Genomic DNA, 27,476 nt, shown 5'->3' with positions numbered 1-27,476 from the left:
TTATGAAGATGCTAATCTTGATGTCATTTGCCTACTAATATTAAATTATTGATTAAAAAAATCAAACTTATGACCTAAGTTTTGTAAACTTGTGGGGACACTTTGGGAATTCTATAAATATCCTCAACCAATGAGGGTGAAACAGATGGGTCCAGAGCTTCGGCCTTTAACCCACAGGGCTACTCTCAGTACGGCCAGTACCCTTGTGCACACTACATGACAAAATACGTTATATAACCACCAAGTTCAAGTACAATAATCTATATTTATTCACTTCTCAGATGGGTAGCAGAGCCCCAAACCCCCCTGTTCCAAACAGTAAACAATGGGTAAAAAAATCACTTAAAAAGCTGCAACTATACATTATTTTTCTTCCCCACAAGTATAGGGTTTCTAGCCATCCAAACAAGGCCTAGAAAGTGGGAGGAAAATTAAGAGATGGGTGGGCGGCAATCCATAGATAATGATGAAACTATTTACCCCTAAAAAAGTGAACACAGCAGAGTGAGGGTGGGGGCGCCTTGGTGTTGTGGCCCTGCCCCACCTCCAAGAGTGTCCAAATCTTAGCTGGAATCCTTGTTCCAGTGGAGGGGTCCAATCTCTCCTCATTTTTTCCTGTTTCCATGAATTCCGTTGGATTAGGGTTTTGGGTGTTGAAGGATCATCAATCTTGACTAATGGGTATATTATAAAATAATGAATTGGGTAACTTTTTATTGGTAAAGATGTCCCAAAGCCCTCAATCATGTAGACTAATGTCTGTGTAATTGGCTAAGTGTTGACCACTTGATGGTGTGTGGTATATAGTTTATATAGTAAGATACTATACACAAGTCCTTGTACCTCTACTGTCAGAGAAGCTATTTGGGGGGTCTCTCTATCTATGCAAATCTCAGGGTGCTTCATTCACATTCTATTTTCAACATCATGTTCTTGTCTCTTTCTAAGATTTTCTACATTCAACCTAACAATAATACTAGCAATAATGTAAAAATCCTAATATTTCAAAGGAACTCTTTTTTCTATTACGAGGCATTTGTCTTCTAATCCTACTCTTAAATGGTTTGGAAATACCCCCAAACCCTCAAAACTAGTTGATCTTCGAATTTGATTGCCCTGTAGAACACTCTAAAGCAAAGGAAACTTAAGACTTAAACCACCTTTTCAGCAAAAGACAAGGATTAATAGGGTCCAGCAGAAAAGATTCCTTTCTACAAAGAAGGCATTAAACTAGAAGCGAAAACTCACTAAACAAACCTTAGATTCTTAGTGGTTCCACTTGAAATCCAGAACCTAACATTTCTCTTCACCAATTAGCCACCACAAAAAAATAAAATAAAGTATTATCTTCTTTTATGACAAAACAAGGGCACATTCATATTGAGGTATCTACCTATCAAATGGCACTTAGGAACTTAAAATAATAGGAAGAAGTAGAAGGATAAGAAAAAAGGGGGGAAGAATGCATTAAAAGAAGACCAACCATGCAAATGTTTTTTCCACATAAAAAGACCCCACAAAACCATAGGATGACACATGTTGTGCTGGAAAAAGGACCCACCACGTTTCTTTGCCAAACAGCTAGCAAAAAAGAAAGGATCTGTCTTTCCAAGTCCAAACAAAATACATGGAGACTCATCCACACGAGCCATCATCCTTTTGGAAACTTATAACTACTAGTTGAGAGACCCTTTTTACCTGACAACCATCTGGTGAGAAACTGGCACGTGTCGGTTGCATATGATTTCTGTGCTCATTGTGTACCTCACAGCTTGACAAAGAATTCTGATGAGATGTACCCTCATCCCTTCACGGTGGTGCTGCTGAGGGGCTGCAGGGCACGTGGTCGTCCTTAGGGAAGCCAAAGTCCCCCAACAAGCCCTAAATCAGTTTGTTAGATAAGAAATGGTTAAAACATTGTGAATGGTGAATAAATGAAGAAAATCTAAATGTGTCAGCATCAGAAAAGAATTAAACACACTGTTGGGTGAGTCTGATAGTGGAGATGGAGTCAAATTCAATAGGGTCACTCATCTGCAATGCGTTTTCTTTTCCCTTTTTCTTGTTGCTTTTTGTGAATGTGCTTTGGAATGTCAATTCTTTCATTTAGAATGGAAACAATTTCATTCTAGAAGTACAATCATAAATGCCGAAAAACTTGTTTTCTAGGAAAATGGCATTGCAAAGGAGGAGCCAGATTTAGAGGAGAGGGGCTAGACCAAGATTTGGGATCATCTATGGACATACCATGGCATCGTTGATTGCATAAGCCACACAATAATGCTCCTGAAAATAAGCAGTTCAGGACAAAAAAATAAAAATAAGTGTGATGCTATTATCAGTTTTATCTCAACCCTTTTTGTTTTCTTTAGGCAAATAAATGGAGTGACTTACCTGCATCATGTGCCACTCTTCAAACTCATCAAACAATTCCAGCCGTTCAATCCTAATCCACAGAACAGCACACAGGTGAGAATCTTTCCAAGAATATTTCAGAGAAAAATGATAAGTTTCCCGATATAAAGTGCATAAAAGAAGCAAAAGGAAAAGATAGAATCCAGGAAAAGAATCATGCTTCATTTCTTAGAACAAAACCTTTAGAACATTAAAAAGAGAAGTGATCTCATTTTATTACCACCATGGGATCTAGGCATTGCTAAAACCAAGCAAAAAAAATTCTGGAAGTACTAACAAGGAATTCTCTTTTTTCTGCCAAGGAAAATAATGGCAGCAGGGCTAAACCAATATACATGCATACTGACTTGCACAAATGCATAAATGATCACATCCGTCTGCATTGGTGAACCCATGGATAGCACAGGGATCATTATCCAATCCTGGTCTGTAGTCTTAAATCCAAAATGACTATTAAATTATAGAAATTATATCTTGTCAACTAGGAAAATAGCAACACAATTCAATGGAAGCTACAAGTCAGGCAACTCTTGCTGACATATCTAAAGTAGCAACATTTCATTACTTCCCTCTGTTAATGTTTGACATTAATAACACAACCTTCAAACTGGTGTTTGATTCATCCAAACCATAGAATGTGGATATACAAATAACTAGATTACACCGATAAGAATGATAGTAAAGTTGCTAGCAGGGAAGCATGCAAACATTGTCACAAACCTAATTATTTAGAAAGGTTAACAAATCTAAATATCTAACAGAAATTTATGACAATGCTGCTCAAGTAAATCAATCTACAGTCCATTCATTACACTGCATGATTGCCCCAATTATGAGGAGTAGCTTTTACAAGAAATGATCCAAACCAGCTGATTAAACTTGTTTCAACCAGAAACAAGATCCTCACCAGTTGGATTCAGCCAAATACAGAATGCTTAAAACATGACATATTGACTGTTAAACCAGTCTAAAAGGCACAACTAGAATTATCGATTGTGTAAATACATGTCAAAGCATACAACTAGAATTATCAATTGTGTAAATACATGTTGAAGCATACTTATAAGAAATAATAAAGTACATAAATTAATTTAAAAACCTCAAAACAAACTTAAAGAAACTTCAGCCTAAAATAATAAAGCATCAAGAATGCTAGTAATACAAGTACGGCTAATAAAAAAAAAGAACATCTTGCATGGGTGGGTTTTGTTGTTAATATCCCTCATCTTAACAAGTAAAAGAAATTATAGTTGTAAACTCAAAATTCAAACCCAAAACCAAAAATCCATATGCAACTCATCCTTCAGCACTCCATTTTTCTTATCTCTTCAATTTTCACTATTTAAAATCAAATTGAATTTTCTGGTAAGACCAATCCAAGAAGAATTAAACCAGAACTTTCCAGTTCAATGAGTATCCAAACTCATGGCAACTGTTCATTAGGTCCCTTCATCTAACCATCATGATGGAGGGCCTAACTTGAGTCCAATCTCCTTGAATCATGAAAGGGAAGTGCTCCACCAGTCCTCCTTACTTCCAGCCCCCTTTGTTTCAGGAGCTGCAGTGGGGGCCTACACTTCTTATACCTTGGATCCACTATAAAGGAAAGGGGTGTTTCCCCTCTCTACCTCAAGTCCTACAAGGCTGAAGGGAGTCATCCCCTCAATGCCTTTGTGGAACCTCTTCAAGGAGTTCAAGTAGGCGGAACCTCTAGCTTGGCATCCCTAGGGAAAGTCTCACCACCCCCTCCACGGGACTGGTTTTCCATTATTGTCTTTTACTAATGCTAGAGGCTCAGCTCTCTTCTAACCGTCGCAGTAGATACGTGACACTTAATAAAGGCAAGGATTTCAAGAGCTTAAAAGATGTTTGGTGCACTTCAATGGTGGGCACAACCCTCCTAACACTGAGTAAATGAGATGGCCTGAGGGTCTGGCTTAATCACAAGAGTTGAAGACCCACTAAGACAGGTACAAACTGGATGCATGTCAAACGTGTGTTGACCAGATTAATAAGGGGAATCCTCCATTATTGCTGGGATGGATTTCACCAGCAATGTGTCACGAACCCGTGGTTCACACTCCAGTCAACTCACCTCATAAGCCTACTTTAGCTCAGCAAGTCTCACAACTTGTAGGGGCCATCATGGACTCTAGACTTAAAAGAGCTCCCACCAATTGGTGGCCAACAGGTACTCCTAGCCCTAGGTGGACCTTATCATTGGCCTTGGGCTTGGTAGCCAGCAGGGAAGCACTCTTTACTTATGGAGGCCCAGTTTCCCACACTACAAAGAGTTAGCATCTTTCAGATCTTAGGCCCACTCTTAATTCTCTAAGATTCCAGAGTTACCTCTGCCTGAGATGCTTCCTTGGGTCTATTTGTCATACTCTTCTCCCACCTGCCTCTCAGCCCATCTACTCTTCTTTCAAGCCCAAAAGTCTGATTCAACATGTTGCGCCAACCTCCAACAAAAGATCCTTTTGCAAATAAATGTTACATGTCCAGAGAAAATACAAGAACTTTTTTTTTTAGGATGTTGAAAGGAAAGCATTAGTTCTTAGCTGAACCCTATTCCATATGGCAAATAATTTTGTTAAGGTAAACCTAATGTCTAATGCTGATCAAGAAAAGCAAATGGCCACTTCTGTCATGCTATCAAAATAATAAATAAACAAAACATTAACTTCTTTCCAAGACTTGAGAGCATATACCTGCGCCTTTCTTGAGCATCAACAAAATTACTATAAATTCTAAGCATGTCCCAGGCAACAGCACGCTGAAACCCAACATAGAAAACATTACAAAAGTTGAGAATACAAATAAGAACGATTAAGTAAAAAAAGGGCAGAAAATGATGTAAAGAAAAGAAATCTCGGCAAAGGAAAAATCAACAAGCCCCAGAAACCACTCTATCAGTTACAGGAAACCCCAGCCCCAAAATCATTAGTCAAAGTATCTCAGACCACACAAATTTGAAATCTTCAGTTGGGAAACCAAAAATCAACCATTCATGGAATTACCTTGAGAAGATCCATGCACAAAAAGCTAATTGACTAGAATCATACAAGCATCTGGCTAAATTATACAGCAATAAATGCTTTAACTTTTCTGGCCATCTATGTTAAATACCTTAAGGTTATCATTACTCTGTTAAGATCATTCTTGCTGGCCACTAATGAGTAACTATACCCAATTTTTATGGATAGCACAGTCCTGTGGTTGGGTGTTAGATCAACATTACCTACCAATAATTCTTCAGTTTAGGTCTTTTTCAAATTGATTCAGTCGAAGATATTTGAGGCACTCACCAAACATGTGCCATATGGGGTACAGTTATGGGTACACATCTATTTTCAGCCCTCCCAGGCTCCCAATCTGGCTGGAGGGCACCCCTATCATTATCTAAAAGGAGTTGTTCTCCTTCAAAGATTGTGTGGTGTATTTGTTCACAACAAAATCAGTATTCCCTATCAAGAAAAAAATAATGTCTTAATCAAATCAAGAGAATGTTTTCACCGTTGTGAGAAATTTATAATATACCTGCCAGCCCTGGTCAAGAAAAAGTTTTTCCTTTGCAAGTAAAGTTGGTGTCTCATAAATGCCCAAGAGCGCACAACCTCTACTCTGAAACAAGAGAGCAATAAGGTTTTCAGTACATATTAAAAAAGGTGAGAGCAAAATCTAATGAAATTATCTTAAATGTCATTAGCTTATCCCAAGAACTAAACCTCAATTGTTATAAATTTACCCAAAGAACTAAAACATTGGAATAAACATTATAATAGTGAACAATTAAAGTAAAGTTCTTCAGCAATTCAACATTTCCAACTTTGACTTTAAAACAGTTAAGCATGGCCTCATACAAGTTCAGGGTCACAAAAAATAAAATAATAATGCCAAAAATGTGGTTTCCAGCATTATGCTGAAAGTTTTCACTATTAAAAAACAATATTCTCATTCAGCCATTATAATTGGAACAAATTTTCTTCTGCATTTGCTTCATGAAATTATTATTATTAATAAAATGATAACAGGATTAAATAACCAAGTGTGTTACAATACTCTAGCCATGGGCTAATTTCAATGTGTGTTGCTATGTAGCATGTCCTAGTCATGGCCAAGGCTCTGGCTCCAGCAGTTCAGGTTATTTAATCCTATACTAATACAGGAGCTGTTTGTTTTTGTTTGAAATGAATCTGGATATTAATAAATTTGGTTCAATTAAGATACAGTAAAAACCAGAGTAACATATATGAAAAGAGGAAATAACCCAGAAACAGGATTTGGGGAAAGAAAGGTTTAATGTGGTGCTTCTTCTCATTCACTTATTGTATTTCTAACTCATTTTCTGGAACATTTGCATCAGAATACAGAAAACCTAACATGACCTTATTTTTCAACCACAAAGTGGCGCCCAATAGATTATTTGGTGTTAGAGTGCATGATAGCATTTTGAGCCCAAATCCTACAAGCTTATTCTTGGGTCAAACTTTGACCATCTCATTTGAAAACCAATTGGTTGTCAATGAAGGTAAGCTAAACCTTTTATGGCATTTGACATCACACCCTTCAGAGTTGTTCTAATAGCCATCATATGGGTGACCCATCCCCGGGCTTAAAAGCGGCATTGTTGCATCCTAACATGATGCTCCCATGACTCAAACCCATGACCCTTAGCTCTGATACCATATTATACAACTAATTTTCCTAAACGTTTAAGTGTTTAGGAAAATTGGTAGTTCAACATGGTATCAAAGCCTAGTTTGGTGGGATATCTCGGGTTCAAGCCCCCTCTCCGCAATTTGCATTCCCCTATTTGTTTATTGGATATGAATCCAAATTCTATTTGTATCTATCTATTGGATATGAATCCAAAATTCTGTTTCTCTTTCCACGTGTAGATACGGGGCCGCACGTGAGGGAGAAGTATGATATGCATATTGAACTCAAATCCTACAAGCTTAAGCTTTTAGGAAAATTGGTAGTCCAATAAATTCATATCCAATGAACTACAAATTCTCACATCGTGTTATCTGATAAACCACATGCCATCACAAGTTCTTCAATTTCAAACATCTTTGGATACTCTCAGTAGTCTTTATCCATAAAACTGAGTCTTTTCTTCGTTAGATCCAAAAATCTTTGGTTGCACCACCTTTGTCCATGTTCATGAACATGATCGAACAAAACTTGATCCAAAAGCTATGAAATGTGTGTTCCTGGGATATTCTGCAACTCAAAAAGGATATCAATGTTATTCTTCAGAAAAGCATAGGCACTTCACTTCTATAGATGTCACATTCTTTGAAAATCAACCATTTTACACCAAAAATTCCCTTCAGGGGGAGAAAAAAAAGTGAAGAAAAATTCTAGGAAACTTGTGGGGAAACACCCATTCTTCTACCGAGCCCAACTCAGTTCCCATCTCATCATTATTTTGAGCTACCAAGTCAGCCAGGCTCCTCAGATCTGTCCGAACAAAATCAATCTCATTCCCCTCGTGTCTAAGCCAATGATGCCTTCTACCAATGAACAAAACATGACAAGAGGAGATTTGCTAATGCAACCAGAGCTACTTATTTATTCACGAAAGAAGAAGAATTTAGAAAAAATAGAAAATCCCATAGTCTTTAGCAAGGTCAAGGGCCCGAACTAAATTTAGGTACATCTCCTTCAAACTCTGATTTTAGTCCTAAATTTGTTGATCTTGATGTTCCTATAGCTATGAGGAAGGGAGTTTGATCTTGCACACATTATCCCAATTCTAATTTTGTGGCATATGACCATTTATCTCCATTTGTTTGAGCCTTTGTTGCTAATCTATCAGGTGTGGACATTCCAAAAAAGGTATAGGATGCATGGAGGGATTCAAAATGGAGATGGCAATAATTGAAGAAATGCAAGCCCTTGAGAAAAATGAAGCATGGGATATTATGGCAAAACTTGAAGGGAAAACTTTGGTAGGCTATAAGTGGATCTTTATGGTTAAATACAAAGCCAATGGGTCAATTGAAAAGTACAAGGCAATGTTGGTAGCAAAGGGGTATACTCAAACTTACGGTATTGATTACCAAGAAATGTTCACTCCCGTTGCTCAACTAAATACCATCCGAGTTCTACTATCTCTTACTGCAAATCTAGACTAGCCACTTCAACAATTAGATGTAAAAAGTGTGTTTCTAAATGGTGATTCAGAGGAAGAGGTCCATATGGATTTACCACTAAAGGTTTACTTGTGTGCAACCAAAAGTAAGCTTCTTTGCTTGGGAAGCAACGTGGGGCAAAGCTATAACTTTGGACCAAATTCAGAAAAGGGGATGGGCTCTAGCAAATAGATGTTATTTTTGTCAAGTGGATGAGAAATCCATAGACCATTTACTTCTCCATTATGAAAAAACCAAGGGTTTTTTTAGAGATGTTTTTCACTCTTTTTGGAATGTCTTAGGTGTTTCCTTCTCCAGTTAGGGAAACTCTCAAGGAATGGAATGGGTCTTTTGTGGGTAAAAAGCGCAAGACTGTTTGGAAAACGGGTCCTTTATGCATTTTTTGGTCAGTTTGAAAAGCAAGGAATAAAATCACCCTTGAAGATAAGGTTTTGTCCATCCAAAGGCTAAAAGCTTCTTTTGTTTACTTACTTTAGTCAGAGACTAAAATGTTTATAAAAGATGGTCCTTCGACGTTAATTAATTTTATTGATGGGGTGGGGTCCCATTGAGGGAGGGGTTATTTTTTGTACATCCTTTTGGACAGTCTTTTGTTTCAACTGTTAGGGGGTGAGTGTTTCTTTTTCTTTCCTATACATCTTAGGTTGCTATTTTTGCGCCTCTTCATAATATAATACTTTTCTTACTTATAAAAGAAAATGGATTTACCACTAGGTTTTAATGAGGAAAGAAGTAATGGAAAAGTGCATAAACTGAAGAAACCCCTCTATGGCCTAAAACAGTCACCGCAAGCCTAGTTTGATAAATTTGCTAAAGCAATCAAGCAACAAGGGTACAAACAGGCTCATACTAATCATATTTTATTCGATAGACATAAGGATAGTAAGATTATGATCCTTATTGTTTATGTGGATTATATGATCTTGACTAGAGATGATAAGGCTGAAATGGAACAATTAAAGGAGAGGCTTGCTCTAGAATTCGAAATAAAAAAACTTGGGAAGTTTAAGGTATTTCCTTGGGATGGAGGTTGCCAGGAATAGGAGTGGGATTTCTGCCTCACAACGAAAATACATGTTAGATCTGTTAAAGGAAACAAGTATGTTGAGATGTAAACCAGTAGACACTCCCATGGATCCAAACTTGAAGTTAGGAGAGAAGTCAAATAAAAATCCGGTCGATAAGGGATACATCAGCGTTTAGTGGGAAAACTTATTCATCTATCTCATGTCCTCTCTCTCACACTTGCATTTATCACCTTTTGGTCAATGATTCAAGAGTCTAGTCCCTGTCTTCTTTAGGTTTATACGCAGTAAAGTAGTTATTTTTAGTCTTGACCAATCATCTTGATCCAACTCCTTCATTCCCTATTGATTTTGTATGGAATATGCAAGCCCCATTTAAGGTCTAATCTTTTGCTTGGTTAGTGGCATTCAAGAAGGTAAACACCTATGACATGCTACAATTAAGAAGATCCTACAAAGCCCTCAATCTTGATGTTTGTTTGTTGTGTATGGAGAGTGGCAAAATGATAGATCGCATCTTTTTACATTGCCCATTGAGTTTGGAGCTATGGCACAGACTATTCAGCTTGGTTCATATGGATTGGGTTCCTCCCAAAAGTATACACACCATGACGAGTATTTCATATAGAGGATTGGGAAACAGCAGGAGGCAAGGTATTGTGGAAGCTTGTTTGTCTTGCTCTGATGTGGATAGTGTGATAAGAGAGAAATGCTAGGATCTTTAAGGATAAGGCAAGAACCTCAGAGGGTCTTTGGGACATGATCTTTTTCTTAACCTCCTTTTGGACATCTTGCTCCACAACTTTTAAGGGTGTTCCCCTTAATTTGACCGAGCTTGATTGGATGTTGGTGTATAACTCCAAGAGAGTGGGCTAGCAAGGATAGATAATTTTTGTATATTCCCACATGGGACATAGGTTGTGGAACCTCATAGATGTATGGATTCTTAAACTTGGAGGTTGTTGCTTTCTTTTTGTGTACTTTTTGGAGGATTTTCCATCCTTCTTTGTACTTATTTTACTTTCTTCAATATACTTTACTGTTGTTTCTCATCAAAAAAAAAAAAAAAAATTATGAGTATCATATAATTAAAGTATTAAATAACTAAATAAAGCAAAGTTTTATATATTCCACTTGAAAGATTAACATATTTTATAATTAAAACATTAAATATAATTATGAACAAGTACAAAATTAAATTTTGAATTTATTTTCTAAAATTATATTGTAAATTTGGATGACATTGTTGTGTTTGTTTTGAATCATTTGGGAAGAAAGCAACAAAGGGCCATTTGAAGCTTAGAGTGGTCAATTCAAGCAATTTATTATGAACCATTTTCTTTGTTCTAGATTCTTCTTGGGAGCAGACTGCTTGTCCTTGCTAGATCTTGTTGATTATATGGGATCTTGTTAGTGTAGCTTGTGTCTTTTATATTGTGCCATTTGACACCCTTTGCATTCTTTCTAGGTATATGAGGCTAGTACCTACACCACCACTAACCCCAAAACCAACCCCATCTCATAGTTGTGAAAGGTGCGCTAAGGCTCGGGGTAGTGTGACGCCCCTTCAGGAAGGCGCCGCGTAGGCGCACGACGTGGTCGCCTGACTCGCCTCCGGCCAGATACGCCCTCCTTCTTCTCCTTCTCCTTCTTCTCCTTCTCCTTCTCTTCTTCAGTCGTCGTCGGGCTGCAGAGGGCTAGGGCTGGGGCTGAGAAGCCCTAATTTTTTTTATTTTTTTTTTGGGTCCAAAACGACATCGTTTGGGCCCTTTTTATTTTAAAAGGAATAAGCCAAAACGACGTCATTTTGGAGTCTGTTCCTTTTTTTAAAAAAAAAAAGGGCCAAAACGGCGTTGTTTTGGAGCCTGTTCCTTTAAAAAAAAAAAAAGGCCAAAACGACACCGTTTTGGCCCTGTTTCCCTTCCAACCCCCTTTTTCTGGTATTTTTGAACTCGACACCACTCCCAATCATGCCCTAGCCTCAACCGTGCAGTGGAGAAATGAAGAAGAAGAAGAAGATGAGGAAAAATAGGAGAAAAATAGAGGAAAATTAGTCACATACCTTCCGGGACCTCATCATGTTGATTAAATTGAAGTTTTGGATGATATTTGATGATTTATGTGTTTAGGACAACTAATGATTGTTAAATTTGATTATATTATATAAAAATATATATGTAAATTAGGGTGTGCCTCACTTCACTAAAGCCCGTGCCTTAGGTGCGCCTTGCGCCTCAGGCTCCAGGACTACTTTGCGCCTTGGTGCGCCTTGAGTCTTTTAAAACTATGCCCTATCTCCCCTTTCTTGTTTAGTGCTTTTTAGTAACATTCTCTTCTTCTTCTTCCTCTTTTTCTCTTTTTTTTTTCTATTTCTTTTTTTTTTTTTCCTTTTTAGAGAGGCAAAGAAAAAAATATGAAAGAAGACCTAGCAAAAAAGAGAGCACAACCAATGTATATAGGATTAATAATATTCACTTCATTTCCCTATCAAAAAACAAAATAAAATAAAATCATTTTTCTGGCCTATGAGTGAATCGGGAGGAAGAAAGGGCCTACAATCTTCAAAAATTTCTGCAGTCCTATGGCATTCTCATTGGAAAAAGCAATAATAGCTCGAGATATAACCACAAGCAAAGCTCACAAAGAGTTAGTGACCATCAAACCACTGTGATTAGTTGTTGAAGATCTAACCTTGCTATATCATCCAAGCTTCCTTGTCCGAATAGTAATTTAGGATAGAACCCTTCCATTGATCAACATGGTGTAAGGAATGAATTTGGAAAAACTATTGCCCAATGTGCATGGCTGTGGAGGAATCTGTCAAACTACTGTATCTACAATGCCCTTTTACCAAATATTTCTGATCTCTTTGCCTGGAGTTGGTTCAGAGACGAGAAGGTGTAGTCTTAATCTACAATAAAGCTCTTCATGGATTGAAAGATGCTCCTTTAGAGCCTGTGGACATCTTTGTCAGACTTCTATAATTTCCTTGCCAGGGGCGGCATTTGACAGGAAAGGGATTCCAGAAACTTTAAGATTGTGATTCGAATCTGATATGATGGTGGAGGGTATAGCTAAAAGTTAGTTCTTTGCTATTCAGGCACCCATTTCTGGGAGCTGAGATTGGGCATGTTCCCTAACTACTAGGGCAGGATTATCCATGATTAGGCTGTTTTGTTGGTTTGAAATTAACCTCCAAACCAACAAATGTCAAATCCAAACCCCCACCCTCACCCAAAAAAGGGGCTAAAATTGGTTGGCTTCCAAAGAAAAAGAGCATCTTAAGAAAAGAGCATCTTTTATACTTACCTATCAAAAAAATAAATAAATATTGCTAATCAGGGAGAGAACTAAAAGAAGAAACTATCAAGTGATTCAGAGTGCTAAGCCTCTTCATCAAATATATAATTCACAATACCTCCAAATTTCTGATCATTTGCTGCCCAAAGGCATCATCTGGATGGATCTGTTAAAAAAACGAAGTAAAATGTAAAATAACCACCATAGGGAAATATAACATCACCAACCAAAGCAACCAAAAGACCATTGAAAAAACTGTAAACATGAATAAAAAGCAAAAACAAATTGTAATGAAGTTCAAAAAGGTATATAACCTGCTGACCTGCTCATATAAGAAAAATACTGCTGTAGAAAACTTTTTTGAAGCCCAACCAACAATACCACGACTTGAATCTGGATCCAAGTATATTAAAACGCATTCTGCAATTATAAATGTTGGCAGACTGATAACAAAATCAGCACGGAACAGCTTAATCATTTCCTCAACACAAATTTAGATCACCATGCTCTAAAAAGCTATAAAATATTATTTAAAAAAAACATTAAAATATTTTTAAAAAAATACAAACATGGAAAAAAATTAAGCATGAAATTTTCTCCAGAAGACAAATCTGCCAAATACCCAGCATCACAAATGTGGAAAGATATGGATGAATTACCTAACCAGACAACTAATGAATTGGCTAAGGCTCCTCTCAGCTAGAGGCTTTTCTAGGGGACTTCATACTTTCTGGAATTGAAATTTCTAGGTATTTCATTGCGCCTTTCTGGTGGTTCTTGTCACTGTTTTGCCTTTTTGGATATGAATTGGTCAAGTCCTTGAAGCATAGTTCATTGTTCTTGTTCCTTTATTCATTTTTGATAAATTGTTGTTTCCAATCAAAAGAAAAAGTTAAATCATTACACAACCTCAAAGTATCCTCTTCTTCGCCTTCTTTCCATTCTATTTGTACCTTTGCTTTTATTTTTAAGAATGCTTGTGCAAGTTACATCACTATATTAGAAGTATCAAACTTCAAACTGTAAATATACATATATTATGTGTGCATAGGATGTTGCCTCAAACACTATGCATATACTGCACAATATTATTGACAAGTTGGGCGTACAAAAAGAATATGAAGCAGCCACAAACCATCATAATTACTGGAGCAGAACATGGGCATTGCTAAGCCTGTGTCAAACAAATTTTCTAGAACATTCTAAAGAAGTGTTCCTTGTATCTTTGTTTACATCGTTAGCAATTATGTTGGGGAGGAGATACCATCCATCTTTACTTTTATTAGCAAGTCAGGGCTAATAAGTCCCTTGATGCAGCATTTTTCCCTTTTTCTTTCCCTTTCTTTCTCTGTGCAATTGGGTAATGCTCCCATCTTGGGGGTTTTCAATCTATTTTTTCTTTGCCGATTAAAACAAGAACTTTGTAATAAAATTTGATTTGATAGCAGAGAAGGAAGAAATCACTTCTTGCACATACCTGGGATCCATGTTAGCCATTGCTATGACATCATCTAATTTTTGTATATCACGCAAATCAGCAGGGAGGAGTTTATAGTGATCACTGAGTACCTCCCCTTTTTCTGCACAAAACAGGTCCTTAATTAGTATAGAGAGAGTATTGGAGACTGTTGGTCAACTTCTTTTTACAAGTTCATTAACCAGATGCGTGGCATGCCATGCGAGTGATTCATATCTCATGCTTTTTCCTTATTGATCCACATGAGCATGTTTATTAGTTGTTTTCCTTCCCATTAGCTTTAGTGGAAAGTGAGAAAGACTAGGGGAGCACCTTGACTTTTTTTAAAAAGTCTAGATGTTTAATACAAATTTGTAGCATAACTTTAATTTATTGGTTACCTCTGCAAGCTATTCCAAGCATGTACAGAGAAAAAAATAAATATTTCCTCATTAACAGGACAAACTATAAGGAGGCAGCTATTCTGCAATTTGTCAGAACATCTGGTACAAAATGTAATTTCACGTGAAATGCCAAAAGTTAATACTCTTCCATTTTCCTTGTTCTTTGAAGCAAAATTAAATATGATAACTGCACGACATTAGCATGTCAAAGTTAGGTCATTCATACAGTTTTCATCCTTAACAGGTTCAAATAACTTGAATTTTTACTTCCTATAACATTTTAAATGTGTTGATTTTTGTGACTAGAAAAAGGTTGCCCCACATAGCAGTTAAAAAATGGCAAAGAACCATTTCTTTTACTCTTTTTGACTGAAACTGAAGAAAACATCATTAGCACAGAACAAGGTAAGAGATTTAAAGGATGAAGAACCAAACAAGAAAGATACAAGCCAAAACATCCCCTATCTAAACTCGTGGAGAATAAAAATATTTCAGACCATATATAGAGCTATATCACCCCACTGAGCCAAAAGATCTGCCTCATTGACAGACCTAGAAACCCAATGGAGTTTGACCTCTTCCTAGAAACAGGAGTTGTTATTTCTCTTACAAGATGAGTAGTTCCCCAAGAGCTGCAGAAATTAGATTTCACAGCCTTTATAGCATTATCAAAACACATCAACTATAGAAAATGCCATCAACACACATGCCCCTACACCAACACCTACACCCCTCTCTTCCCTCTTTCTCCTCATATTCAATTTAACCAGCCAACAAGGGGCCCAATCAAGGGATTGAAAGCTCCAGTTTCCTCTTAATTCACAAACCACTATATTTCTCACATGCACAGAACCCAAACAACTTTGAATTCCTTAGCTATTGATGCCTAAACAAAGCCAAATTTCCCAAATGATTTCACCTCAGCAACAATCATCCTCAAAAATTCTCAAATTTCTTCACAAAAATCTCATTTCTCACAACTCTAACAAAGCAATCTCAAGCAAATAAAAGCTTGTCATGGCAACAACAAACTCAAGGCAGATATGGAGAAAATGTTTAGCACAATGCTGATAGTTCCTCTGGATTGGGTTTCCCAAACCTAAACACCCTTTAGCCTAAAGCCGGCCTAATTGACTAAGAGATCTTGCTTACTATCCTTGTCTAGAGGACATCTCTTTCAATCTCCTAAATTGTACTGGTCATTTTATACTAAAACTTAACCAAGGAGAGTACAAACACCTAGATATTAGAAAGGACAGCATATATAGAAAACAGAACCTATATATTAGAGAGGCATGCTTTGATTAGTTATCCTCACCACCAAGGGAGAAGTAAGCTTTCTTGCAAATGTCAAGACATCTAGACCCTTTTCCCTACTGGGTCCAGAACCCTAAAACTCTAAAGTTGCAACCTAGAGTGGGCAGAATACAGTTTTTCTCCTTTAGTGTTATGCCTTTAAACCCCTTTGATCTTAAGCTGAATCTTCCAAATCTACAAAGTGATTTCACTTAATGCTGCCATTCCGAGCCAAAGGACTGCTCTTTGAGCCTTTTCAATCCTATTGGCCACTTTGACAGAACCCTAAGCAAGGAGGGAAAATACACATAGACATTAGAAAGGAAACCTTGGATTATAATTATCCTGACCAGAACAGAGATATTCTTTGGTCTTTTTTTAGGAAAGAGAAGTGTCCTTTCTTCCAAGCATCAAGACATGCATATTTTTTCCCACTGCTTGCTACCGAAACTTGAAAGCTTTAAGATTCCACCACAGGGAAGTCCAAAATTATAGGGCAAAATACTAATTTCACAACCCAAAGAATTTGCAGGATAACTGAAATAGCCACCCTCATGAATGCCTGAGCATGTATTTGGACATTTTAATACAATTTCCCCAAAGAGTAAAAAAGAAATCATCCTCAAGTTGAAGGTGATAAACTATGATTTGCTATCTCCATGTGTTAAAAAAACCTAAGGATATTATTCTTGTTTTCTCAACCCAGCTACTCATCACATCCACAGCAAATTAAAATAGGAAAGGAGATAAGGGATTCCATTGTCTAAGACTTCCTGGCACTTGAAAGTAAGCATTAGAGGCTACCTGTTGAGAAGAAAACTCAATGAATCTGAACACTTTCACCACATTTCCTCCAGAATGATCATAGGTTTTCTCCAAATCAATTTTGAAGACCATTTCCCTCTTCCCAGACTTTCTACACCTTTCCAGTGTTCCCATCAAGATTGACTCAAGAATTTGACCGACATTAATGGCACAAAAGTTTTTCTATCTTTCTTCTGATATTTCTGCATGTTTTCCAAGGATTCCAACCAATTCCATCTTTTTGAGGTTTTGTACATAGCTAGAACCAAAACCATGTTACTAATTCAAATAATTTATACTAGAAAAATAGAAGGTAACATTTATGATATCTGAAACAGATTACACTGATTTTTCAAGAAAGCATTCAGGAATTTGTAGCACTAGCTAAGAAGGGACGCTTACCTCGTGAAATTGATGCTGTTGCTCCAACTTTGTCCCTCAATTGACTGCAAGTTTCAATGATAGCTGCCTTTTTACTAGTAACCTAACAAACAGATACCATGGAACTTAAATTGCTTGCATCTCAAACAAAGTGAAAAAGCTAAAAACTTAAATATTCCTAGCCAGATAAAAGCTCCAGTGAAGTTGGTGCCAGAATAAGTCTCTCAGGTGTAGATAATCTAACTATCCATTCTTCTACATGCTATCTTCACCTAAATTGGAGAAATGCACCATCCTAATACACTAGCAAAAGAAGCTAGTGCATTACTAACTACACCCATGAGATTAGTAAGAATGTTTTGAACTTGCACCTCTTTAAAATCGAGTTCCACATATATGTATGGAGCTTTCCCTTCATCCTGTCAAAGAATAACAACCATTGTGTATCAGAAAGAGAAACAAATCATTGTTGCCATTCAACCCACATGCCCATACATTTTATTAACAGATACATGGAGGATAAAATTACTGAATTTATATAGGAATGATGCAAAACTATAGTAACAACTACCAGGAAACAAAATAAAGCACCAAATTCTGAAATTACTTAATTCATAGAATCAATACTAGAGTGAGGATCATAAATTTTGAGATTTATGGCAACAAAGTACAATGAAGAAAACCAAGGTTCAAGTAAAAAGAATAATGAGACTCATTCTTATGTCCATCATATGCAAAATAATATTATAAAATAAAGTAGAATGAAGAAAATTGAAGGTTCAAAGAAAAAGAATGATGTAGACTCAACTCTTATGTCCATCATATGCAAAATAATATCACAACTCACAAGGAAACTTATGCACCTGCAACTGAAAATATGTTGTATCAAACCCAGCTCCAAGTGATAATATCTGCTTCTTTGCATGACCTTGTTCTTTAGCATCTCTTTCACAACTCAGAAATTGATAGAGAATCTTCCGGAGAGCAGCCCAACGAGCAAAATAACCTTAAGATATCATATGCAGAAGCAAAGCAAGAAGAGAAACAAAGAAAAACTAAGAACCTGAAAATATGTTAGGTACATCAACTCTAATTTCATGTAACAATGAAACCATACCACGGTTAATTATTGGAGATCTCCTCACAGGTCTTCTTACAAACAAATGGATGTAATCATCTTTCATGTATCCCTTTCTGATGCAGGACCTTTAAGCCATACCCTAACTATTAGTACTATCCACAATAGGAAAAAGAAAAGGAAAGGGAAAAAAAAGCACTTCTATCAGTTTTCTAAAATCACTCCTTCCTTATCTTTTTGACAAGCAATTCTCTATAAGAACAGTGCCAGAAGTCAGATGCAGATTAAAATTGAATTGCAAAAAACATTGGCAATTATTACAAGCATCATGAGACATGAAAATGCCAACATTTTCAAATGAAATGTCATTTTGTTAGCTCTCCCCTCTCACATGATCTACAGGAAGAACTAGTCCAGTGAAAAGCTTGTAACCCAATTATTTAACATGGTAGTGAAATCCAAACAAATGAAGAAACAAAGAGATGTGGGATCAAGGTCTTTTTTCCAAAATCACAAAGGCACTACCAAAACTCCCAGCATTGTATAATTGACTTATTTAAGCAATAGAATATTCTGGTTTATTGATGAGAAAATCAATAACATGCTAATGATGTACTTCTCTTCTATGAGACTTCCATAGAGTAGGTAACCATCTTAAGATGGTCTCTTCTCTAGTTTGAGGTGCTATTGGGGTTAAGCATCAATTTAGAGAAAAAGGAGTTAATCCCAATAGTTGAAGTTCCCAATTTGGTCGAATTAGCCTCCTTGCAAGGCAATGGGGTTATGGGGTTGGAAATTGTCTTCTACCTAAGGCTTCTTCAATTTGAGATGTGGTGAAGGAGAGATTTTATAAGAAATTGGCTTTCTGGAAATGTTATTATCTCTCCAAGTGTAGAAGATTAAAAAAGAGTACTCTATCAAACTTGCCTATCTACTTCATGTCTCTCTATGTTATCCCAAAAAGGGTAACTTTCAAATCAGAAAGATCTAAAGAGGCTTCCCTTTAGAGGGAGGCGCTTTGGAAAAGAAACTTCACTTAGTTCATTGTTCGATTGTTCGATTGTTTACTAGGATAAAAGAAAGGATGGACTAGTCTCAAAAAGTTGTCTCTACTAAATAAAACCTTTCTTGGAAGATGGCATTGAAGGTCTATTATAGAGAAGGCCAGGTGGCAAAGAAGAGTGATCTCAACCAAGTTTAGTGAAAGGATGTGTGGGTGGTATGATGGAAACTCCAAATTTCTCTGTTCCCTTATCTTGGATCGAATAGAAAGCATGTAATATACCTTAGGCTTCTCTAGAAACTATTCTAGCGTCGTAACAAAAAACCAAATAGAATATTAATCTAGAGAAAAAAACAATAATTAGATCTAGATGTTCCCAAATCTAATCCATACGGTAAAGAACAAGTCCAAAAACGTCAAGAATGACATCTACCCACTAGACTTCCACCCAATCTCTCCTCATAAGGCTATAGGCACGAGAAAAGAGTAGACTTTTCTCTCTTAAAGGAAAACTAGGGTTCACTCTCGAAAGGCCCTCTAAAAGAAGAAACCTAAGGGTTTCCTTAAGTGACTTGAGCCCAAATGAACTTGGGCCACCTAATCCGACCCACCTGAGTCCTAATTAATTAATTAGCCCTATTGGGTTCCAATTAATTAATTATCCCATACTAGAAAGTCAATTCATAAGATCTAATACAACTTTTTCGTTTTTACCAAAACGCCCTTGTGCACACTTATGAACCTAAAACCCAATATCCTCAAAACAAAAGTGTCTCCTTGATTTAAGAGTTCAAACGGAGACCATTGGGACCCATAGGAAAATACCAATTCCCATAAAATCCAATTCTTAAATTGATTCAACATTTTACTAAAGACGATCAATTACACTCTAGTATCCTATGTTATTACAACGAAGTGAATGTTTTGGTTCGAGCCGTACTATCTATTGCATGTAGACTCCCCATGAATTGGTGTCCGTAATCTAACAAGATAGTGTTATCACCTATTAAGATTATCTCTCTAATCCTTAAGTTGCAGATCTCACTTATTATATAATAAATTGACATACTATAACTCCAAGGAGTATATGTCAAATTTCCACCAAATGAAATGTTATAGCCATAATCTTCTAGATCATGTATCCTTTAGATCACCCAAAGGGGCACATTTTCTCAATCCTATGAGATATCATGGTTCCTCTATTGAAAATACTCATTGTCACCAACCTCCATCAACAATGACTCAATCCATGGGGATATCTAACCACCTTAAGGTCTTACCCATAGGTCAAAGTCTCCTATTAACTTTGACATGGGCTTAATATCCTCTCAAGGTTGAAAGTCCATGCAATAAAGTAGCTTAGTGAATCTTGACAGTTGATAGTATTGCATCATGATTCACCATAGGTCTTGTCCAATGTACATCACATACAGTAGTGCACTCACCATGGGAAAACCATCCTGACGGCTAAGAAAATCATTCCTCCAATTAGGAGGTAGTGCACTATATTCTCTACTGGATTACCCAAATCCATGAACTAATTATAGACAACTTATCTATTTACAAAGAACCCATGATTCGTATCCTTGCAACTCTTAATGCACCTAAGTCATATACAATGTAAGAAATATGGACGTGTATGCTTAGATAACCAATTAACACAAATGAGATAAAAAATAGGAAAGCAAGAAAACACTAGTGCGTTTTCTTTTCCTGCTTATCACCCACTAGCGACCTTTGCATGCTTCCTGATTGCTTTCAAATGGTGTTTTTATTAAATTGTTCTTTTGCCCATTAAAAAAATATAGAGGGGTTCAATAAGCCATTCATGTATTATACATTTTCATTAAAACTCTGAAACCCTAAACCTAGCACAATATAAGAACAAATAGGAGAGCTAACAGGTGCATTGTAATAGATTTTTAGAACATTCATCTATTTTAAAATACTGCAGCTACTTCGGTTTCCCAAATTTGGATTAGAATTGGAATTCCAATTCTGTGGAATTTCAAACTCTTGCTTATGCTTTGGAATTGCTCTGTGGGTTTGGAGTTTATGGTATTTAAATTCAGTTCTAGTGTAAGGAGCTTCCAAGCTGAGGATTTAGAATTGAACCTCCAACTCCTAAGTTAGAGCAAATTTTGAAGAAGGGCTCGGCAGGGACCACTAAGTTTGACAGGGAATTGAAAAAACTTGAGTGGTCTATCAATTACTCTGGGGCTAGAAAGGAGAATTCTGTGGCCAGAGTTGGTGGGGATAGAATCTCGACAGTTAGATGAGGCTAAAGATTCTATCCTGGAATGTCAGAGGGGCTAATGACAAGAATAAAAGGAAGGTTATCAAGGCCCTAATCAGATCGCAAAAGGTGGATTTGGTGTGCTTGCAGGAGACCAAAATCCAAGAAATGTCCAAAGGGGTCATTCACAGTCTTGGCGTGGGAAGATTCTTAGGATGGGGAGCTGTAAATGCAAGAGGGGCAGCTGGAGGGGTGGTGGTGTTCTGGGATAAGAGAGTGTTGGAGTTAGTAGGCCTGGAAGTGGGAATTTTCTTAATCTCGTGTCGTTTCAAGAACTGCGAGGATGGGTTTATGTGGTTTTTCACAGGGGTTTATGGTCCTACTACGAAAAGGTATAGAGAACCTTTTTGGGAAGAGTTAGGTGCAATTCGAGGTTTGTGGCCTGATCCCTGGTGCATCGGTGGGGACTTCAATGTTATTAGATTTCCCAGTGAGCGGAGTAGAGCAGGAAGACTGTCTGGCTCTATGAGAAGGTTTTCGGAGGTTCTAGATGAGTTGGCTTTAAGAGATTTGCCTCTTCAGGGGGGTCCTTTTACGTGGAGTGGGGGGTTAAACGGCCAGTCCAGGTCAAGACTGGATCGTTTCCTGATTTCGGAGGAGTGGGAAAATCATTTTGGTGGAGTTTCTCAGTGCATTCTCCCTAGGCCTGTGTCTGACCACTCCCCAATCCTGTTAGATGGGGGTGGAGTTAGGAGAGGTCCTATTCCTTTCCGTTTTGAGAATATGTGGCTGAAGGAGGAAGGATTTAAGGAGCTTCTGAAGGGCTGGTGGCAAGGTTTTAATTGCAGTGGCTCTTATAGCTTTGTCCTCTCAGAAAAACTTAAGGCTTTAAAAGTTAAGCTGAAGAATTGGAATAAGGAAGTCTTTGGTAAAGTGGGGGTGAATTTGAGGATGGCTTTGGGCAAAGTTTCTTTCTAGGATGAGCAGGAGAGGCAGAGAACATTAAACGAGCAGGAGTTAGAGGCTAGAAAGGAGGCCAAGGAGGAATTTAAAAAATGGGCGATTATGGAAGAAATCTCGTGGAGGCAGAAATCAAGACAAATTTGGTTGAAGGAGGGAGATAAGAACACAGGATTCTTTCATAAGATGGCGAACTCTAATAGTAGAAGGAATTGTTTGAAAAAGATTAAAGTCGGAGGTATCTGTCTTTTAGACGATCAAGATATTCAAAGGGGAGTGGTGAGGGCCTATCAGGACCTGTTATCGGACCCTGGTGGCTGGCACCCAAGTATGAGCAGCTTGGAGTTTGATAGAATTGGTAGAGAGGAGGCTGCCAGGCTGGAGGAGATGTTCTCCTTGGAAGAAGTGTACCTGGCCCTTTCGGAGCTGAACGGGGACAAGGCTCCTGGTCCGGATGGATTTCCCATTGCCTTTTGGCAGTTTTGTTGGGATTTTGTCAAAGACAAAATAATGGGATTCTTTAAGGATTTTTTTGAGAGGGGGAAATTCGTTAAAAGTCTTAACTCCACGTTTCTGGTCTTAGTTCCCAAGAAAGGTGGGGCTGAGGATTTACGTGACTACAGGCCCATTAGCCTGGTGGGTGGGCTGTACAAGATTCTCGCCAAGGTTCTAGCCAATAGGCTGAAGAAAGTAGTGAGTAAGGTGGTGTCTCCTTCCCAAAATGCCTTTGTTGAAGGAAGGCAAATCCTTGACGCAGCGTTAATTGCAAACGAGGCCATAGACTCGCTGCTGAAAGGGGATGAAGCTGGTGTGTTATGCAAACTTGACCTGGAGAAGGCTTATGACCATATTAACTGGGACTTTCTGATGTCAGTGATGCAAAAGATGGGTTTTGGGGAGAAGTGGGCTGGCTGGATCAGGTGGTGCATCTCTACTGCATCCTTCTCGGTTCTGATCAATGGCTCGCCAGCGGGATTCTTCCAGAGCACCCGAGGGTTAAGGCAAGGGGACCCTATTTCCCCCTATTTATTTGTCTTAGGAATGGAGGCCTTAAGCTGCCTCATTAACAAAGCGGTTAGGGGGGGCTTTCTTTCCGGATGCAGATTAAGGGGCAGGGGTGGAAATGGGATTCAAGTATCTCATCTGTTATTCGCGGATGATACGCTGGTCTTTTACAAGGATTCCCAAGACCAAATGGCTGTCTTAAGTTGGCTTTTAATGTGGTTTGAAGCCATTTCTGGTCTGAACATCAACTTGGAGAAGAGCGAAATTCTGCCGGTGGGAAGAGTTGAGAATGCTGAGGCCTTGGCTTCTGAATTGGGCTGCAAAGTGGGTTCTCTTCCTTCCACCTACTTGGGGCTGCCTCTTGGTGCTCCTCACAAATCGGTGGTTGTGTGGGATGGTGTGGAAGAAAGGATGAGGAAGAGACTTGCTTTGTGGAAGAGGCAGTTCATTTCTAAGGGGGGGAGAATCACGCTCATCCGAAGCACTTTGGCTAGCATGCCGATTTATCTTATGTCCTTGATGCGTATCCCAAGGGTTGTAAGATTGAGGCTTGAGAAAATCCAAAGGGACTTCCTTTGGGGTGGGGGTGCGTTGGAAAAGAGGCCTCACCTTGTAAAATGGGATGTGGTTCGCTCTCATAAAATGAAGGGTGGCTTGGGGATCAGAAATTTTTCTACCCTCAATAGGGCCCTGTTGTGTAAATGGAGCTGGCGCTTTGCGGCTGAAAAGGAGTCTTTTTGGAAACTTATTATCAGCACAAAGTATGGGGAAGAAGAAGGAAGGTGGATCTCTTGTGAGGTTAGGGAAGGCTATGGGGTGGGGTTGTGGAAGGAAATCAGAAAGGAAGGCGGGCTGTTGTTTAAAAACGTTTCCTTCACCGTAGGGGATGGTAGAAGGGTGAAATTTTGGAAGGACATTTGGTGTGGTAACATTCCCCTTTGTGAGGCATTTCCTTCTCTGTTTGCATTTGCGGGTTCCCAAGATGCGTGGGTAGAGGATTGTTGGGATTCTATGGGGGATGTGGGGGGATGGTATCCTCGTTTTACTAGATCATTTAATGACTGGGAGCTGGAGGCGGTGGCAAGCCTCCTTTCGGTCCTTCAAGGTAAGAGACTCAACGTTGGGATGGAGGATAGTGTGGTGTGGAATGCTTCTAAGAATGGGATATTCTCTGTAAAATCCCTGTACAATACTCTTGATTCTGGTGGTGCAGTCCTGTTTCCGTGGCGAATCATTTGGAGCCCTTGCGTGCCTACTAAGGTGGGTTTTTTTGCTTGGGAAGCTTCTTGGGGGAAGGTTCTAACCTAAGATCATCTCAAAAGGCGGGGCTGGTCTCTAGCAAACAGATGCTTCTTATGTTGTGATGATGAGGAGACAATTAACCACATCCTTATCCATTGCCCCAAGGCGAGGGTGCTGTGGAATCTTGTGTTTACGTTGTTTAGAGTTAATTGGGTCCTTCAGCTCACGGTTAAAGACACTCTCCTTGGCTGGTCCGCTTCCTTTGTAGACAAGAAGCATGGGAAAATCTGGCGGGCAGCCCCCCTTTGTTTATTTTGGACGATGTGGAAAGAAAGAAATAGGATAGTGTTTGATAATGAGGCTTTGTCAATCCAAAGATTGAAAGTCTCCTTCGTTTGTAATCTTTTCTCTTGGACGAAGTCTTCGTTAGATGGGGAGCCTCGTTCCTTATTTAGCTTTGTAGATTGGTTGGGCTCTAATTGAGGGTTGGTGAGTGTAAGCTTCTTTGTGCTTTTTGTTTTTGGGGCTTCTCGTGTATACTCCCTGTATGCTTCGGGTTGCCTTCTTGCTACCCTCTTTCAATGAAAATTTTTTCTATGTTTATCTATCAAAAAAAAAAAAAACCTCCAACTCCAAGACCGCCAATCCCACAAAATCAAACAATAAAACAAATTCCTATTTTTTTGTGGCCACGCCAACACAAATTTTCCATTCTTAGAACCCTTGTCAATACTCAACAAAAATAAACACACACATATACACCACACAATCTCTTATATCATCTATTAATATATGTAGTTATACTATTTTAAGGCGAAGAAATTCTTCAGCATTGTGAACCCTAAGACCTTGTTTGCATTACAAAAGAAAATTGCTGAAAACCAATTCAAAATGTATTCCTTTCTCAGGCCATTTTCAGCTTTCTACTTTCCGTTCTTTTTATTTCCTTGATCGAAACAGAGCCTAAAAAACAAACTTTTATAACTACTTTATTTCCGTTGTCTGTTACAAACCGCAAAGTAAAACAGCGTCCTGAAAACTAATGTCCCATTTGGTTGCCAACAAAATCTAAATTTTATAATGTCCTTGCTTTCGCTCCCGCGAAGAAAATCAAATTTTCTTGTCAAACAAACCGAGTTAAAGAATAATGAATTGAGGATCTTTAGCACCAAATTGGACTAAATTTGTAATTCCAATTATAAGGAATACAAAAAATTTAACGATACGTACAGTTTACTGGCCGAGGCGTCGTCGTTCGTGGCTTGAACGGCTGCTCTGTTACTGTGTGAATCGGCCATAGTGTTCGCCATTTTTTCTATAATGAAAAATCGATTGAAACCAGTGTTTGAAATATCGAAAAAATTCGGCGATATTTCTCCGAAATTTCGCTTATCCGCCGGCTCCCACACAATATTCGTCACCGATTATCGGTCGACGGAAATTTCGGTAATTTTCAGAATTATCGCCGATATTTCGATATTTATCGGTATTTTTACTGACTTTTAGGGAAATTTCCCAATATTTCCTACCAGTCCAGCCCACGCACAGGATACAAAATCTGTCCAATTTAAATAATAAAAAAAAAAACATAAGATGCTAATTGGTAATCTGATCATGATTTGCAGGCAAAGGTCGTGTTTTTCAGCCTGGCTCATAAATCGTGGATTTAGGGTTCGTGAAATTTAAATCCAATGGCATAAAAGCAAAGAGACCCCTAGAACAGATCCAGAAACACAGGGAGCTAAAAAAAAAGCATTTTTTTGGTTTTCTTTGGGGGTTTTGCATGGATTTTCTCGGAAATCAAACGAGGATGAATTTTCCCGGAAATCAAATGGGAGATGGATTTTCTTGGGAATCAAACGGGGGTTGCAAATAAATAATAATAATAATAACATGATTAGATTAGTACCTGCGAGGATTGAGAGTGGCAGAGGAAAATAGGGCCTTTTTAGGGATTCTCTTGTCTGGAGGGCAACTTCAGAAAATGGCTTTGAGAACAATTTTCCTCTCTCGATGTAAATAATTATTAATTATTAATTATCCATCAAATTTCTAAGGGATTCGAACCCTATCTTAGGTAGCCAGCTGCCATTGAACTATATGATGCTCTTTGATAATATATATTCAATTTAAATTTGTTAAGGTTGATGATTAAAAAAACATAATTCTAATTATTTTATTTTAAATTATATTTAATTGATTAATAAAAATATAAAAAAAAATTTATATTATTTATATAATAACTAAATATAAAAAATATAAATATTAAAAAAATCATGTGTGTCATCATTTATCTCACATTATTAAATGTATTTGAATTAAATAAATTATAGTTTAAATATAAAATATATCATAATTTATCTCATTAATCATATTCTAAAAAATTACTGTCACTTCACTTTTAAATTTTTCATATTTATTCTTTTAAATTTGAATATTTTTATTTTAAAATATTAAAAATATAAGTAATAATGATAATAATAAAGTTCTAATATTTCATAAATTAAAATTAATTTAATAAGATAAATAATAAATTATATATTAAGACCCATATATCCTTACATATAGATATTTTTCTTCATAATAATATTTATATCAATTACATTTACAAAATAACTTTAAAATGTGAATTTTTGTTTATTTTATAATTTCTTAGAGTTTTTTCAAATATTTTCATAAATTTTAAATAATTTTTACTTTATCAATA

The 27,476-nt window shown here is 37.5% G+C and overlaps 1 protein-coding gene across 2 annotated transcripts; it reads right to left on the bottom strand.

Moving 5' to 3' along the window:
* Window positions 1–1,440: 1,440 nt before the first annotated feature.
* Window positions 1,441–26,720, bottom strand: LOC117932206 (leucine carboxyl methyltransferase 1 homolog). 2 transcript variants are annotated; one of them, XM_034853319.1, is made up of 14 exons: window positions 26,679–26,720; window positions 26,000–26,327; window positions 18,363–18,451; window positions 18,109–18,251; window positions 17,617–17,664; window positions 17,267–17,348; window positions 14,382–14,484; window positions 13,227–13,347; window positions 13,023–13,070; window positions 5,956–6,039; window positions 5,127–5,191; window positions 2,395–2,446; window positions 2,248–2,286; window positions 1,441–1,881 (listed from the first exon to the last, which is right to left on the bottom strand). In XM_034853319.1, exons 2-14 carry the CDS (start codon window positions 26,077–26,079, stop codon window positions 1,810–1,812), a joined length of 1,026 nt encoding a protein of 341 aa, XP_034709210.1. In that variant the 5' UTR covers window positions 26,080–26,327; window positions 26,679–26,720; the 3' UTR covers window positions 1,441–1,809. The 2 variants fall into 2 exon arrangements, with proteins under 2 accessions (XP_034709210.1, XP_034709211.1); XM_034853320.1 differs by lacking the exon at window positions 26,679–26,720 and having other exon boundaries at window positions 18,363–18,478; window positions 26,000–26,085.
* Between the last annotated feature and the right edge of the window lie 756 nt (window positions 26,721–27,476).

The sequence above is a fragment of the Vitis riparia genome, chromosome 15 (assembly GCF_004353265.1).
Source record: "Vitis riparia cultivar Riparia Gloire de Montpellier isolate 1030 chromosome 15, EGFV_Vit.rip_1.0, whole genome shotgun sequence".
In the NCBI taxonomy this organism is placed as follows: domain Eukaryota; kingdom Viridiplantae; phylum Streptophyta; class Magnoliopsida; order Vitales; family Vitaceae; genus Vitis; species Vitis riparia.
This window is presented reverse-complemented; position numbering and strand designations above follow the sequence as displayed.

Excerpts from the sequence above, each read along its gene's own strand:
- LOC117932206 (XM_034853319.1), bottom strand. The coding sequence starts at position 26,079 with ATGGCGAACACTATGGCCGATTCACACAGTAACAGAGCAGCCGTTCAA. Across the intron at positions 6,040-13,022 it reads AAATGATCAGAAATTTGGAG|AGTAGAGGTTGTGCGCTCTT; the intron begins GTATTGTGAATT and ends CTCTTGTTTCAG. Across the intron at positions 2,447-5,126 it reads GATGCTCAAGAAAGGCGCAG|GATTGAACGGCTGGAATTGT; the intron begins GTATATGCTCTC and ends TCTGTGGATTAG.